We start from the raw sequence: 14799 nt of genomic DNA, 5'->3' as shown, positions 1-14799 counted from the left end.
AGGGTGCAGGCTGGGCTGAGGGACTCTCCCACCCCCCCCCCCAGTGCACGAATTTTGTGCACCAGGCCTCTAGTAACAGATAAAGAGAAATATTTTACATTGCTTTCAAAACATCTAATTAGATAGAACAGATTTAGTCAAGTCTATGATTAACTAAACACATATTTCTTTTGCAATGGGTTTGGGTACTGTAGTAATAAACAATGTAACATTAGTTCTGGAAAGTTAAGAATATAACAGGGATGCCCTTGCCAGTTTGGTTCAGTGGTTAGAGCATCAGCCTGCGGACTGAAAGGTCCCAGGTTCAATTCCGGTCAAGGGCACATGCTTGGGTTCTGGGCTCGATCCCCAGGAGGGGGCATGTAGGAGGCAGCCAGTCAATGATTCGCTCTTATCATTGATGTTTCTCTCTCTCCCTCCCTCTCTGAAATCAATAAAAAAAATATATTAAAAAGAAGTATATAACGGGGAATCTGATCTTTTTGACTAGGAAAAATATATTTCAATGTCATACCATTTGACTCCAGGACTTCAGATGTTATTCTTATGGTGAAAGGAAAATCTTTGGGAATAACAGGATACAGAGCTTTCTCAGCAAGAGCACCTAAATTAGAATAAAAAATAATGAGCAAAAAAATGTACTAAGTCTCTGTAAGAATGCCATATAAGTTTACAGATTTGTACTCACCATGCCCAAGTTCTCTTCTATTTACACCAGTGACTTTGCCAATTTCATTTGTTGCGTAAGGAGGAAACTAAAAAACAAAACAAACCCACACACATATATGACTGACATGGAAAGATATCCAAGATATATTACCAAAATAATAAAACAAGTTACAAAACTGTAGAATTCCAATTTGTTAAAATAAAAAAAGAATATAGATACATACACATACACACACAGAAAATGTCTGGACATTCAACATATATACCATATTGCTAAAAGTAGGTATTTCTAGTGTATATGTGAATCAGGTGGGAAGTGAATAGTTTATAGGGATTTATACCATAAATTTCTATAATTTTTAAGTTACTAACAATAAGAAATATACAGTAGGTCCTTGGGTTATGTCGGAGATCTGTTCCTATGCCGCGACGTAATGTGATTTTCGCTGTAAGTCGGAACCCACCTACATGCACCTATGTCGCTCACATGGAGCACATACACAGCAGTAATGAAATGAAGCAGTAAAAAAAATTTAAAAGAAAGATAACAATTCCTGACCTTTACTTGTGGTAAATAAATAAAAAACATAAAGCACATATGTACATATGTCAAAATGACGGAACATTTTTTTTTTTTTAATAAATAAATGGGAGATGGCGACGTAAGCACGAAACGACGTACGTCGAGTCCGACGTAACCCAAGGAATGCCTGTATATTTTTTTCACCCAAGGATATGTTTTCTTACTGATTATTTTTAGAGAAAGAGGAAGAGGGAGAGAGGAGAGAGAAAAGAAACATCGCTGTAAGACAAACATCAGTTGCCTCCCTCCCATACTCGCCCAGCTGGGATGGGACTGCAACTCAGGTATGTGCCCTCACCAGAAACCGAACATGTGACCCCTTGGTCTATGGGACAATACTCCAATCAACTGAGCCACAATGGTTAGGGCAAAATATATTTTTGTTATGAGACAAAAAAAAAAAAAAAAAAAAAAAAAAACCCAAAAAAAACCCAACCAAACAAAAAACAGATTAAAAAAAGAAATCCACACTGAGGAAACAGATCTTCTCCAGTAAGGGTTTTACTTTAGACAGAGGTTATAAACTTTTATTTGATTATTAGAGGCCTGGTGCATGACATTCATGCACTTGGGGGGTGGGGGAGTCCCTCAGCCCGGCCTGCGCCCTTTCGGGAGCCCTTGGGGGATGTCCAACTGATGGTTTCCAGACATCCTTAACGCTGCTGTGGAGATGGGAGAGGCTCCCACCACCACTGCTGCACTCACCAGCCATCAGCCTGGCTTCTGGCTCAGCGGCTCCCCCTGTGGGAGCACACTGACCGGTCATTCTGCCATTTGGTCGATTTGCATATTACCTTTTTATTATATAGGATTATGTTGTCTTTAGGGGTATGAATTAGTTGTGATCATTTAAAAAATTGGGAAATTAACCATAAAAATCTGGAATTCCAGTTTTTTGAAACAAAATATTTTTAAGGAGTAATGGATTAAAATAATCTGATTAAGTTCTGGATTTAGCAGTCAATTTGGAGGAGACAGAAGGACAGAGGAACATACTGAACTGCACCATGAGTGCAGCACCACCCAGACTGGTGAATTCTATAGTTCAAATGGCTCTGAGGCCTCAGACAGATTATAAAGAAAAAATGTGGAATGGTAACATTGTATTTTCTGATTTGGGTAGAGGTTACATGAGTGTCTGCCTTATAAAAACTCATTAAGCCATATTTGGTCTTACGTGGTTTTCATTACCTGTATTTTACTTTACAGTAAAACTATTTAAAAAAATGTGATGATACAACATAGCCCATAGTTTTGTCCTACACCTTCCCCTACCTCTTTCCCAATATCAGCTAGAGCTACACATTTCAGAGCTGCCCTTTTAAAAAAGAATGCTATGTGCTCTTTAGCTCATGATAAAGGATGTGCTTCTATAGCACTTGGGTATATCCGCAACGGGACATTTATAAGGGACTCCAGATTTGTGAGAATCACCAGGATTATGGATATTTTCTAGCATATATTACATGAAATGTTCTCTATTAATTATAATAGGTTCACCAAAATTGAGATATTGGGATTTGGGGCAGCCAACAACAGTCACTCAAAGGTGAAGTGACTTGCTATTTTACAATAGCCTTCCAGTGTCTATGCTTTAAATAATAAAATTAAAGTATTATTATATGTCATGTCTGGTTCTTTACAAATAGTTGTGAATAAAGTCAATCACTAACTCAATTATATGTAATAATTTCATATAAAGTGCTTTAATATTAAATACCTCAGTTCTTTGACTACTAATCAACTGAGTAAAAATATGAACATATAAATGAACTATAAGAGAGAAGGTAATTTGCCAGTTGAGGTATTTGAAAAGCCCCATTGTTGTTTGACACATGTGAATAAGTACAACTATTTCTTGACTAAAACAATATTGTCTACTATACTTTAATGTATGACTCAGAGCAGAAGTTGCTGATTGGAAAGCTACTATTTATCTTTCTAAATCCCTTCTGTATGCAATAAAATAAAAGTCCCCAAATCCACCTTAACAGATATATGATAAAATTAGCATAGTAAAATGTAAACGGTAGAACCCAGGTAGTGGGTATACAGATATTCATTGTAAAATTCTTTCAACTCTGCTATATCCTAAACATTTTTCATAAAATATTTTAATAATATAAAATTCACCTTACCTCATAGTGCAGCATGAAATTTTTATCTTTTACTCCACTACAAACAAAAAGCATAATATTCAAACCACTGTACAGATACAAACAAATTTAGTTCAATAAACAATTAAAAGAGATTTAAGGGGATTTAAAAAACACACAATTGGGTATTAAAGAGTTGGTCTAAAACTGAAAACGAGGAGAATTAGAATGATGTCAGAGACAGTATTTTTTCTGGGGCTAATGACTGAATTCTGCACAGATTTAGGAAGACAATTTTGCACTTAAATATCCAGATTTGAATATTAAAACCATTTTTTAAAGTATTAACTATTGGGAGAATAATAAATGTTATAAACTCATTAGTTAAGTCTCAGGATCTTTCTCCCAGTCAACATGTGAATTGAAGATCAGTAACTGAAATAATATAGCTGAGAGCAATCAGAAGATCTGACAGGCAAAGATCTTTTCAGGGTTTGAAGCTGTGTTGCCTCCTAAAAAAAGAGTCATTGTGAAGAACAGCAGGGCAACCAAGTTTTGGCCCAGATGAGAATTTATAATACAAAGTATAAGAGCTCCTCCAGAGGATTATGATGAACATTCCAATCTTACACAAACAGCTTCACTGTCAATTTTATTAGATACATGAAAAACAATTAGTGATGCTATCATGAAGATACAGGGGGTTATCCTCATCAGCTGGGCAGTAGGAAGAGGGAGGGAGTCCTGTAGTCTTTCAAAACCCTTAACCAGGGAAAGGGAAGCAACCCTGTTAGGCACTGAGAAAAGAAAGCTATGGTGGCCATGAGTCCTAGGACGTTGTTGCAGTAATGCTAGTGGGGACTGTAATATAGATTCTTATCATATGAAATTGGTCAACAGGATTTTATTGCTGACGTTTTAGGAAGAGAAGAGAGCCAAGTATTTCTGAACACAAATTCAAATGTGCCTTGGGATTAGACAAGGTTTTATCATTTAGTAATAGCCATCAGATTGATTTCAGCAACTGGATTCCTGCTTATTTATTTGCTCTCTTCTTCATAATAGAAAAATCTATCCATTCAAGATTAACTTGGAAATCTGTCCTGAGGAATGGTTCTAGAGACAGAGAGTAAACTAAATGTACCCATACTAAAGAATTAAATTCTTTACCAATATTTATTTTGACCAATGAGTTAAAAGGCAATATAAAAAGTACCTTGAAATTACAATTATGTAAAGAGAAAAAAGTATAGAGGTCCAGGTCTTAAAAAATAATAATGAATAATAATATACCACATGAGATTCAATTATACATGGGAACATCATAACCAAAAAACATAACTTACTTCATAGCTGTCATAATTCGGTCCGACTTAATACTGGATTCTAATGAATCAAATGTGACAGTACAAAACACCTAAAGAAGAAACAAAATTTGTCAGGCTTTAGTTGACTTAACGGCAAAAATGAAAATGAGAAATACCTGAAAAACCCAAATAGCTCTTAAAGAAATGGGATAAGTATAATCTATACAAATCTATACATGGTACTTAATACAATAATCATCAATAACCCAAAAGTCTAATATCACATAGACTACATATGTAAAGCAGAAGGAATATTCATAAAACCTGACCACAAAGAAAGCCTCAATAAAGATCCAGCCAATAAAACTGCATTTAAAAAAAATTAATCTTCTTTGAAGGGACTTAACATAATCCAGAGACTCTACAATATATCATTCAAAACATTCAGGATAAAACCTACAAAAAAACAAGAAATGGGGCCCATCCTCAAGAGAAAAAGACAATGAACAGAGATTGACCCTGAGCTAATTCAGATGTTAGATTAACAGACAAGGACTTTCAATAGCTATTATATTCAAGGACATAAAAAAGAATCCAAATGGAAATTCTAGAACTGAAAAATATAGTTAGTGCACAAGAAAACAGATGAATAGAAAATGCCCAATCTAAAGAACAGAAGGAATGGGGGGAGAACATAGTCTCAGGGACCTGTGGGACAATTTCAAGAGGACTAACAGATGTACTTGCAATCCTAGAAGGAGAGAAAAGAGAGTGAGATACCAAAAAATATTTGAAGAGATTATGGCTGAAATTTCTCAAGTTAAATGAAAGACAAATTTATAGGTTCAAGATCAGGAAACTCTTAGCAGGATAAATACAAAGAAAACTACATTGTTCACAGTCATACTGCTGAAAACCAAAGACAATATCCTGAAAGCACCCAGAAGAAAACAATAACATACAATGAACAATGATCTGATTAAGTCCCAACTTTTTATCAGCTGAAAGTGGAGGGGAAAACCCCACTGGAACATTTTTATGTGCAAAACAAACACCCCCTGCCCCCAAAAAAACCCACCACCCCAAAACACAAAATCTATATCCAGCAAGAAGATTCTTTGTGTTTAAATGCAAAATAAAGTCATTTAAAATAAATTAAATTTATTTGAATTGTCAGAAAATCCACAGGACAATACTAAAGGAGGACTAGTTAGAAACATGGATCTTCAGGAAGAAATAAAAAGCATTAGAAATGGTAAATATATGGGTCAATATATTAAAAAAAAAATCTTTCCCTCTTACCTTCTTTAAAATAGATATGACTGAAATAATAGTTATAACATAGCCTTGTAAAGTTTATAACACATGTAGATGTAGCTCATAGCCAACTACAGTATAAAGAACGGAAGGAGGGATAAATAGACCTAAATGGTTGCAAACTTCCTCATTTTATGTGTAGTGGTGCAAAATTAACTCTAGAAAGACTGAAAAGTTAAAGATGTATATTGTAATCTCTATGGTAACCATTAAAAAATGCAGAGGTATAGCTAAAATGCAAATAGAAAAAGTAAAATGAAATTCTAAAGAATACTTGATTAATCCAGAAAGAAGTCAGAAAGAACAGAAAAACAAAAACAGAGGGGCCAAACAAAACTAATAATGAAACGACAGACCTAAGTTCAATCACATCACTACTTAAACTGAACATTAATGGACTAAACATTCCAATTAAAAGGCTGAGATTGTCAGAACGGTTAGCAAAAGTATGTATATTATCCTAATGGAGTTATTTAAAGAACTTTATTAAGAGGCATAAAAGACCTGAATCAAAAGTGAGGTAGATTATATTCATTGTAAAGACTGTGATATAAATTGTAAAAATATTGTTTCTCAAATGAATTCATAAATTCAGTGAAATTTAAATCCTAAATTTTTTTTCAGAATTTGATATAATAGTAAAATTCAAATGAAGGAACAAATGTAACACAATACCTAACACAATAATCAGAGGAGGGAAGAATAAACAAGAATTTGCTCTTCATATATTAAGATATACTAAGACCATAATAATTAAAACAATTTGAAAAAGGGCCAGGAAACTCATAGAAAAATGGAGAAGGATATATTTCAAAATGTATTAGTAAACTTTGAAAATAAGGCGACAGCCCTAACCGGTTTGGCTCAGTGGATAGAGCGTTGGCCTGTGGACTGAAGGGTCCCAGGTTTGATTCTGGTCAAGGGCATGTACCTTGGTTGCGGGCACATCCCCATTGGGGGTGTGCAGGAGGCAGCTGATCGATGTTTCTCTCTCATTGATGTTTCTGACTCTCTATCCCTCTCCCTTCCTCTCTGTAAAAATCAATAAAATATATATATAAAAAAAAAAGAAAAAAAGAAAATAAGGCGACATTGCAAATCAGTGGGAAAAAAATGAATTACTAAAAAACAGTGTTGTAAAATTGGCTCATTCTGGAGGTTTCCACCTTGAACCATGTGCAGGAAAAAAAACTCCAAGATAGATTAATGGTCTAAATTTGAAAGCTAAAACTATAACATTAATAGACAAAAAAGTAGGTGCATATTTTTGTGACTTTTGGGGTAAGGAAGGATTTCCTAAATACGACTTTAAAAACACAAACCACAAAAGTTGAACAGGGAAGGATTAATTACATCAAAACTAAAGATTTCAGGTTCATTGTAGACATATAGTAGTAGACATATAGTAGGCTACCAGAAACAGTTAAAAGACATATGAGAAAGAGGGAGATAATACATACAAATTCTGGTTACTGAAAGGAGTAACATTTGAAACACTTAAGAAATCACTGAAAAAATAGCAGAAAAAAGGACAGTTAACCATACTGAAAAAAAGTGCCCAAAGAATATGAACAGATAAATCACAAAAGAGCAACCCTGAACCAGTGCTACCACTTTGCACATAGCTCCAGGGACACTATGGGAAAATAGGGCCCTAAAGGTGTACAGCCCCCCAGGGTATGGTTTATAGAGTGACCATATTGTCTGGCTATTATATAAGGACTAGAGGCCAGGTGCATGAAATTCATGCACTGGGGGGGAGGGTGATGTCCCTCAGCTCGGCTTGTGCCCTCTTGCAGCGCTGCCGGCCGGGTAGCCTGGGCCTCCCTCTTTGGGGCGATCGATCACGGAGTCCCCCGATCAATTGCCCTGCAAAGGGTGGCCTGGGCCTCCCTCTTTGGGGTGATCATGGAGCTCCCCGCTACCCCCCCGATTGATCGCCCCACCGGCTGGTGGCCTGTGCCTCCCTCTACGGGGCGATCGTGGGGCCCCCCGACCAATCGCATCGCACCCGCCTTGGCTGGCCTGGCACCAGTGCGTCTCATAGCGTGGTCGTCTGGAAGGTCGTTCTGCTGTTCGGCTGTTCAGTCAATTTGCATATTATGCTTTTATTATTATAGAATACCTCACTCATAATTAGGGCAACACAAATGAAAACCATGATACACCACTTTGTACACATTAGATTGGCAAAGTTAAATTAGGGATTAATAAAAGAAAAAGGAGGTATAAAGCATAATATACACAAAACAACAGATATACATACATGTTAAATACAAGAGAATGGGTGCCTATGTAAGGGAAAAGAATAGATTGAGATACATACTAAATGGAGAAAACAAATTGAGGATCTTGAATAGACAATATCCCATAAACTAAGGAATCTGAGCGACTCAATTATACGTACCTCAAAAAAGCTTTTAAGAAATTTTTAAATAATCAGATAATCTGATTAGTGCATTCCATGTGATAAAAACTTATAGTGTCCACATAATGTACTTCTATTAGATCTAATTAAGCAATCCTGATTCAGCAAATAATTACAGCTTTTTACATACAATTACCTGTGTTTGTCCCCTTTGAAATAATGCTGATCCATGAAGCATCTTAAACATATCTATCTCACAATTTATATTTCTGAGTGAAGTCAAATCCCGACCATCACACCTATAGCAATAAAGGAAATAAGTGTATAAAGCAGTGTTGAAAACAGAAAAATAATATATTACTTTATCCCTATCAGGAAGGTCTCAACTCCAGCTGCATATCATAATCACCTGTAGAACTTTAAGAACTTCACTTGGGCCTCATCCTAAGACCCACTGAATCAGAATCTTGGGGGTTGTGACCCATACACCTGTATTGTTAAAAAGCTCTGCAGGTAATTGTTACATGCAGCCAGGGCTGTAAAGCACTGCTCTATGCACAAGGCCCACAGAGAGATAGTCAAACACATCCACAAAATTCACACACCCTTCAACAGGTACCCAATTATAAAATAAATACGATAATTCTCTCCTGTTTACTTAAAGAACAGCTCCTTGCTTTCAGAAAGTTGCCATTTTCAAGGCAACTTGCAGAGACAGTGCATGCTTCAATTCCATTAAAAAAAAATGATATATTTACCTTCTGTATTCATTCAAAATAATACTTCTAAAAACCTCCTTTGCAACAACATTGAACGATTCTATTATTTCATATGAATCAGCCTCTGGAAATTTTTCTATACAAGAAAGAAAAACAAAGGTTTTCTTTTTTTGGAAGATAGGACTTCTTATAAGTTCACAGTAGCAAATCAATTAACTATGGAAGTAAACCAAGGGCATTAACTTTGAACAATAGTCCTCAGGTTAATAAAGTAGATAAATCAAATGTTCTCAAATAGGAGACACACAAGTATTATACCTCAAATGTATTATTATTGGGAACTTAGTTTGCTTTGTACCAGACTAGTGCTTTGAAATCAGCTCTCTATTGCATTATATCTGACAAATCCAGCCAACTGTATTATGAAAAAGTCTAAATGACACCTTTAAGAGTAGTCACCTTCATTGTTTTGCCTGAGGAACTTTTATCTTAGCGTGCAAATAGAGGAATAATTTTCTTTATATATTACAAATCCCTAACATTTACCAAGTTCTTTCATGATCCTGGTACTTTTTTTTTTTTAATGTCTTTAATCTTTATAAGAACTTCTATTATTATCTCCATTCTACAGAAGAAAACAAAGCAGGCCTAAAGAGGTGGTATAAATTGCCCAAGATAAGTAGTAACAGACACAGCAATGATCTGAATATACAGCACTAGTAGATCTGTCTGCCTAGGCTTATACTTTTATTTACTTAATTTTTTTAGAAATTTTCATTCATTTATTTTAGAGCGAAGAAAGGAGAGAGAAAAATATCGATTTGTTGTCCCACTTATTTATGCATTCATTGGTTGATTCTTATATGTGCCCTGACTGGATATTGAACCCACAACCTTGGCATAGTGGGACAACACTCTAACCAACTGGGCTACCCAGCCAGGACTAGGCTTATGCTTTTAAATGTTAAGCTACTTTACTTTATCAACTGATTTATGTCAAGCTTTAAGCACTATTATCTCAAGCATCTGATTTAGAAATATAAAGTAACTGGAACGTAAAAAATAGTCACAGAATGATATATATTAAGTATTGTATCTTTGTCAGGCAAGAATGATTTTAAGTATTATACTTTAATATGAACTTTTACGCTTTAACTGGGTTGCACTTGAAGAGGAAAATATTATCCTATGAACCCAGAGAATCATGAAGATATTCTACTATGTATAATACAAACACAAAATCACTTTTCTTTTTAAATAAGGTAATAGGTATTATACAACTTCTCATTCTTTTTTAAAAAATATACTTTTACTGATTTCAGAGGAAGGGAGGGGATAGACAGAAACATCAATGATGTGAAAAAAAGCACCCCCCCTCTGCTGGAGATGAGCCTGCAACCCGGGTATGTGCCCTGACTGAGAATCCAACTGTGACCTTCTGGTTCATAGGTCGATGCTCAACCACTGAGCCACACCAGCTGGGTACAACTTTCATTCCTAGTAGAATGAAACATAGTGAGAGAAGACCAAACTTTTTCAAGGGCAATTATAGGTAATGGCCTTAATATCAATGCTAACAGCAGAGTTTTATTTTAAAACTAGAGGCCCAGAGCACAAAATTTGTGCATGGGTAGGGTCCCTAGGTGTGGCCAGCGATCAGGGCCCATCAAGGCCTTCCAGCTGCCGGCCGGGGCATTCCTTCGTTCCGCCCTGCCCCCTGGTGGTCAACGCATGTCATAGTGAGTGATGGAACTCCGGATCTCCTGAGTGAAATCCCGAGGGGACAATTTGCATATCAGCCTTTTATATATACAGATACAGATAACTAGGGAGAGGTTATTTGATTAGCACAACAAATTAATAACTATATGTCATGTTTGTTACATATTCAGCTTGTGTGATTGATATTATACAATAAAATCCTTTGCTTAATTTCTAGAGAGCTAAATTCTCTAAAACATAAATTTCTCTATTCCATATGATATTAATAACAGCATCAGTTAACACATGGGTCCTCAAACTTTTTAAACAGGGGGCCAGTTCACTGTTCCTCAGACCGTTGGAGGGCCGGACTACAGTTTAAAAAAAAACTATGAACAAATGCCTATGCGCACTGCTGGCCCGGGACGAGTTGGCTGCTAAGCAGGACAGGCAGCGGCACCCGGCGGGCCGGATAAATGTCCTCGGCAGGCCGCATGTGGCCCGCGGGCCGTAGTTTGAGGACACCTGAGTTAACATATATTGAACCCTTGCTATATGCCAGGCACAGATGTAAATGATTCATTCATTTAATCTTCATAAACCAGGTATTATTAGTATTACAGTTTCACAGATTAAGAACTCAAGGATTTTAAAGAACATTTTCCAGGTTTTCAGGTATCCTTGACAGGATACAAGGATAGTCATCTTAGAGTATAACAATCTGATCCAGAAAAGATTAGGAATATTTCACATTCAACATTTATTGGTGCCCACTGTGTCAGGTGCAGTGTTGAGAACAATCAGAATTTAACAGTAACCTTGGGATGTATCATTATCACAAACTTCCTAAAGATAAAACTAAGGAGCAATAAGAATAACTGATTTCTTCAAGATTTCAAATCCAAAAATTTAAAAATCTATTACTTTAAATACCTTAAAAAAAAAATACCTTTGAGTTGTTCCTCTGTATCTAACCTTATCTTGTTAACAGCTTCATCTCTGGAAATCTAAAAGAAAGTTGAGGTTCAGTTCTTATATGTACATAGCGAAGTTCAACACTTCTACTTTAAAATTATTTTACAATTAACACGTAAGTACTCAGATTTCTCTAATGGTAGAATTCTTTAAAAGATTAGAACTGTTTACTGATTTATAAGAAAAATTACCTGTATATAAATTCATTCAAATACACTTACACATGTCCCTTCTTGTATTAATGAACAAAAGAAGAATGGAGAAGCAAATAGCTAGGCTGTTATTTAGCTGTTTAGACATTTTTAAATAAAAATAGGACTGACATTCATTTACAATTTATGTGAGTTATGACAAAAAGAATTCCCAGAACAATTACTTAAGACAAAATTCATGTATACCTACTTTATCATGTTCATAATCTGTAAAAACTGCGTAGAGTCTTTCCATGGCAAGTCTATTTTAAGACAAGATAACATCAGCATAATATTTGGAAACATAAGGCAGTATCTATTACAAAACTGAAATATTTAATGAGTTAAAATATTTAAACAATACATAATTTAAAAATGTATTTATTGTTCTTTAACATGGCTAATCTGTTTGCTACTTATAACACAATACAGAATACAAATTTCTTTCTCCTTACCTCTCAGGGGAATCACTCACATATGGTATTAGATTTTTATTATACTCTCTTTTTTAACCTCTTGCTTTTTTTCTCTTCTCTCCATTCAGGCTGTTATTGCAGACAACTCTTTTACTGGGGACAGTTTATATACTCTTTAATCCGACTGATACTAAGGGAAATACTAACTTTTTCAATTTATTTTAAGTAAGTGAAATACTTTTCTGGTGATTCATATTTACTGAGTGCCTGCCTAAGTGCAGGCATTTTCTAAGCACTGGCATATAGTGTGTTATGCCTGATTTCTTTTTGAGAACCTCAACAGTTTCCTTACTCAAATACCTTATGCTGTATTCTTTTTGTCTTGACATGGAGAGATATGGGAATTATTTGAATCTTGACCAATAAACTCACTCCCCCTTTCATTTAAAATTCATACTTAGGCTACTGAAGAGGTATGTGGGTTTATCCTTTTTTAAGCATTAGATTGACATTTATGCAATGACTCTTAAAACAGAAGGGTGCTGCCCTGACCAGTGTCACTCAATGGTTAGAAATGGCCCAGCACCAAAGGGCTGCAGGTTTATTTCCTGGTCAAGCGCACATACTGGGTTGCAGATTTGATCCTGGCCCTGGTTGGGGCATGTGTGGAAGGCAAACAGTTGATGTGTCTCACTCACATCAATGTTTCTCTCTCTTTCACCCTCCCTCCCGCCCTTCCACTAAAAATCAGTGGAAAAAAATAATATATTCAGGTGAGGATTAACAAAACTAGAAGGGTGCTACTTGAGAAATACACGGACAGTGCTTCCATATGAAGTATTTTTCTGAGAAGAAATTAAATCTGGTGACAATTTCAGTTTCTTTTTTTAAAATCCTCATCTGAGGATATATTCACTAATTTTTAGAGAAAGCGAGTGAGAGAAACATTATTTGGTTGCCTGTCATATGCACTCTGACTGGGAATCGAACCCTCAACCTTCTGGTGGATGGGACAATGCTCCAACCGAGCCACCCTGCCCGAGCTTTCACAGGTTCTTTTGCACAGATGGTCTTACTTATGAGTGTATGTTACAATCTCTGGTGAAGGGGTAAATAACTTCTGAGGTGTCCTCTTGGTAATACCAATTTCTTTTGCCAACTGCTGGATGCCCTGAATTATTTGTTGTGTATATTTTACTCCCACTTTGATAGCATGGCAAAAGTCCTGCTGTAAAATGTTCTCTGCAGAGGCCTCCAACATAACTAAAGAAGGAAAAAAAAAAAAAGATTGCTATTGAATATATTGCCAATATAACTTTTTCAAATAACATGACATGACATAAATTGTACAGCACAATTTTATTAATGGTATATCCACCTTTTTTATACTTCCAAAATGTAAATAGCATTAAATGAATAAAGAAACATTGATATTTGAAGTCAGATTTATAGTCTTAAATTTAATGAGATTTTTCATACAAAATGAAACAGAAAAGAAAGTAAAGAAACTATACATACTTTTAAAAATAACATCTTGCCCTAGCTGGTTTGGCTCAGTGGATAGAGCATTGGCTTGGGGACCAAAGGGTTCCAGGTTCAATTCCAGTCAAGGGCATATACCTTGGTTGCAGGCTCCTCCCGGGCCTGGGCCCTGGTCAGGGCACGTGCAAGAGGCAACCAATCGATGTGTTTCTTTCACATCGATGTTTCTTTCTGTCTTTCCCTCTCTCTTCCACTCTCTCTCTCTGAAAGATCAATGGAAAAATATACTCAGGTGAGGATTAACAACAACAACAAAAATCCCCAAACCACCATCTTTATTAGATACTAGAGGCCCGGTGCACGAAATTTGTGCAGGGGGGGGGGGAGGGAGGGGGTGTGTGTCCCTCAGCCCATCCTGCACCCTCTCCAATCTGGGACCCCTTGAGGTCCTACCTGGATTGGGCCTAAACGGGCAGTCGGACATCTCTCTCACAATCCAGGACTGCTGGCTCCCAACTGCTCGCCTGCCTGCCTTCCTGATTGCCCCTAACCACTTCTGCCTGCCAGCCTGATCACCCCCTAACCACTCCCCTGCCAGCCTGATTGATGCCTAACTGCTCCCCTGCCAGCCTGTTTGCCCCTAACTGCCCTCTCCTGCAGGCCTGGTCACCCCTAACTGCCCTCCCTTGCAGGCCTGGTCCCTCCCAACTGCTCTCCCCTGCAGGTCTGGGTCCCCCACCAACTGCCCTTCCCTGCAGGCCCAGTCGTCCTCAACTTCCCTCCTCTGCCAGCCAGGCCACCTCTAATTGCCCTCCTCTGCAGGCTTGATTGCCCCCAATTACCCTCCCTTGCAGGCCTGGTCCCTCCTAATTGCCCTCCTCTACTGGCCTGATTGCCCACAACTGCTCCCCTGCTGGCCTGATCCCTCCCAACTGCCCTCCCCTGCTGGCCATCTTGTGGCAGCCATCTTGTGTC

The 14799-nt window shown here is 37.0% G+C and overlaps 1 protein-coding gene across 3 annotated transcripts in view; it reads right to left on the bottom strand.

Moving 5' to 3' along the window:
* The window catches only part of PNPT1 (polyribonucleotide nucleotidyltransferase 1), a 49464-nt gene that overhangs the window by 18729 nt on the left and 15936 nt on the right, over positions 1–14799 (bottom strand). For all 3 annotated transcript variants that reach the window (XM_080685547.1, XM_080685549.1, XM_080685548.1), the window contains exons 9-17: positions 13419–13605; positions 12138–12189; positions 11710–11767; positions 9099–9195; positions 8537–8639; positions 4695–4765; positions 3391–3427; positions 689–755; positions 515–604 (exon numbers count right to left, since the gene is read on the bottom strand). In XM_080685547.1, coding sequence (XP_080541673.1) covers positions 515–604; positions 689–755; positions 3391–3427; positions 4695–4765; positions 8537–8639; positions 9099–9195; positions 11710–11767; positions 12138–12189; positions 13419–13605 — 762 coding nt within the window. The remainder of the gene's footprint in view (positions 1–514; positions 605–688; positions 756–3390; positions 3428–4694; positions 4766–8536; positions 8640–9098; positions 9196–11709; positions 11768–12137; positions 12190–13418; positions 13606–14799) is intronic.

Source organism: Plecotus auritus (genome assembly GCF_963455305.1).
Source record: "Plecotus auritus genome assembly, chromosome: 8".
Taxonomy (NCBI): Eukaryota; Metazoa; Chordata; class Mammalia; order Chiroptera; family Vespertilionidae; genus Plecotus; species Plecotus auritus.
The sequence above is the reverse complement of the archived record's forward strand: the minus strand, read 5'-3'. Positions and strand labels throughout refer to the sequence as shown.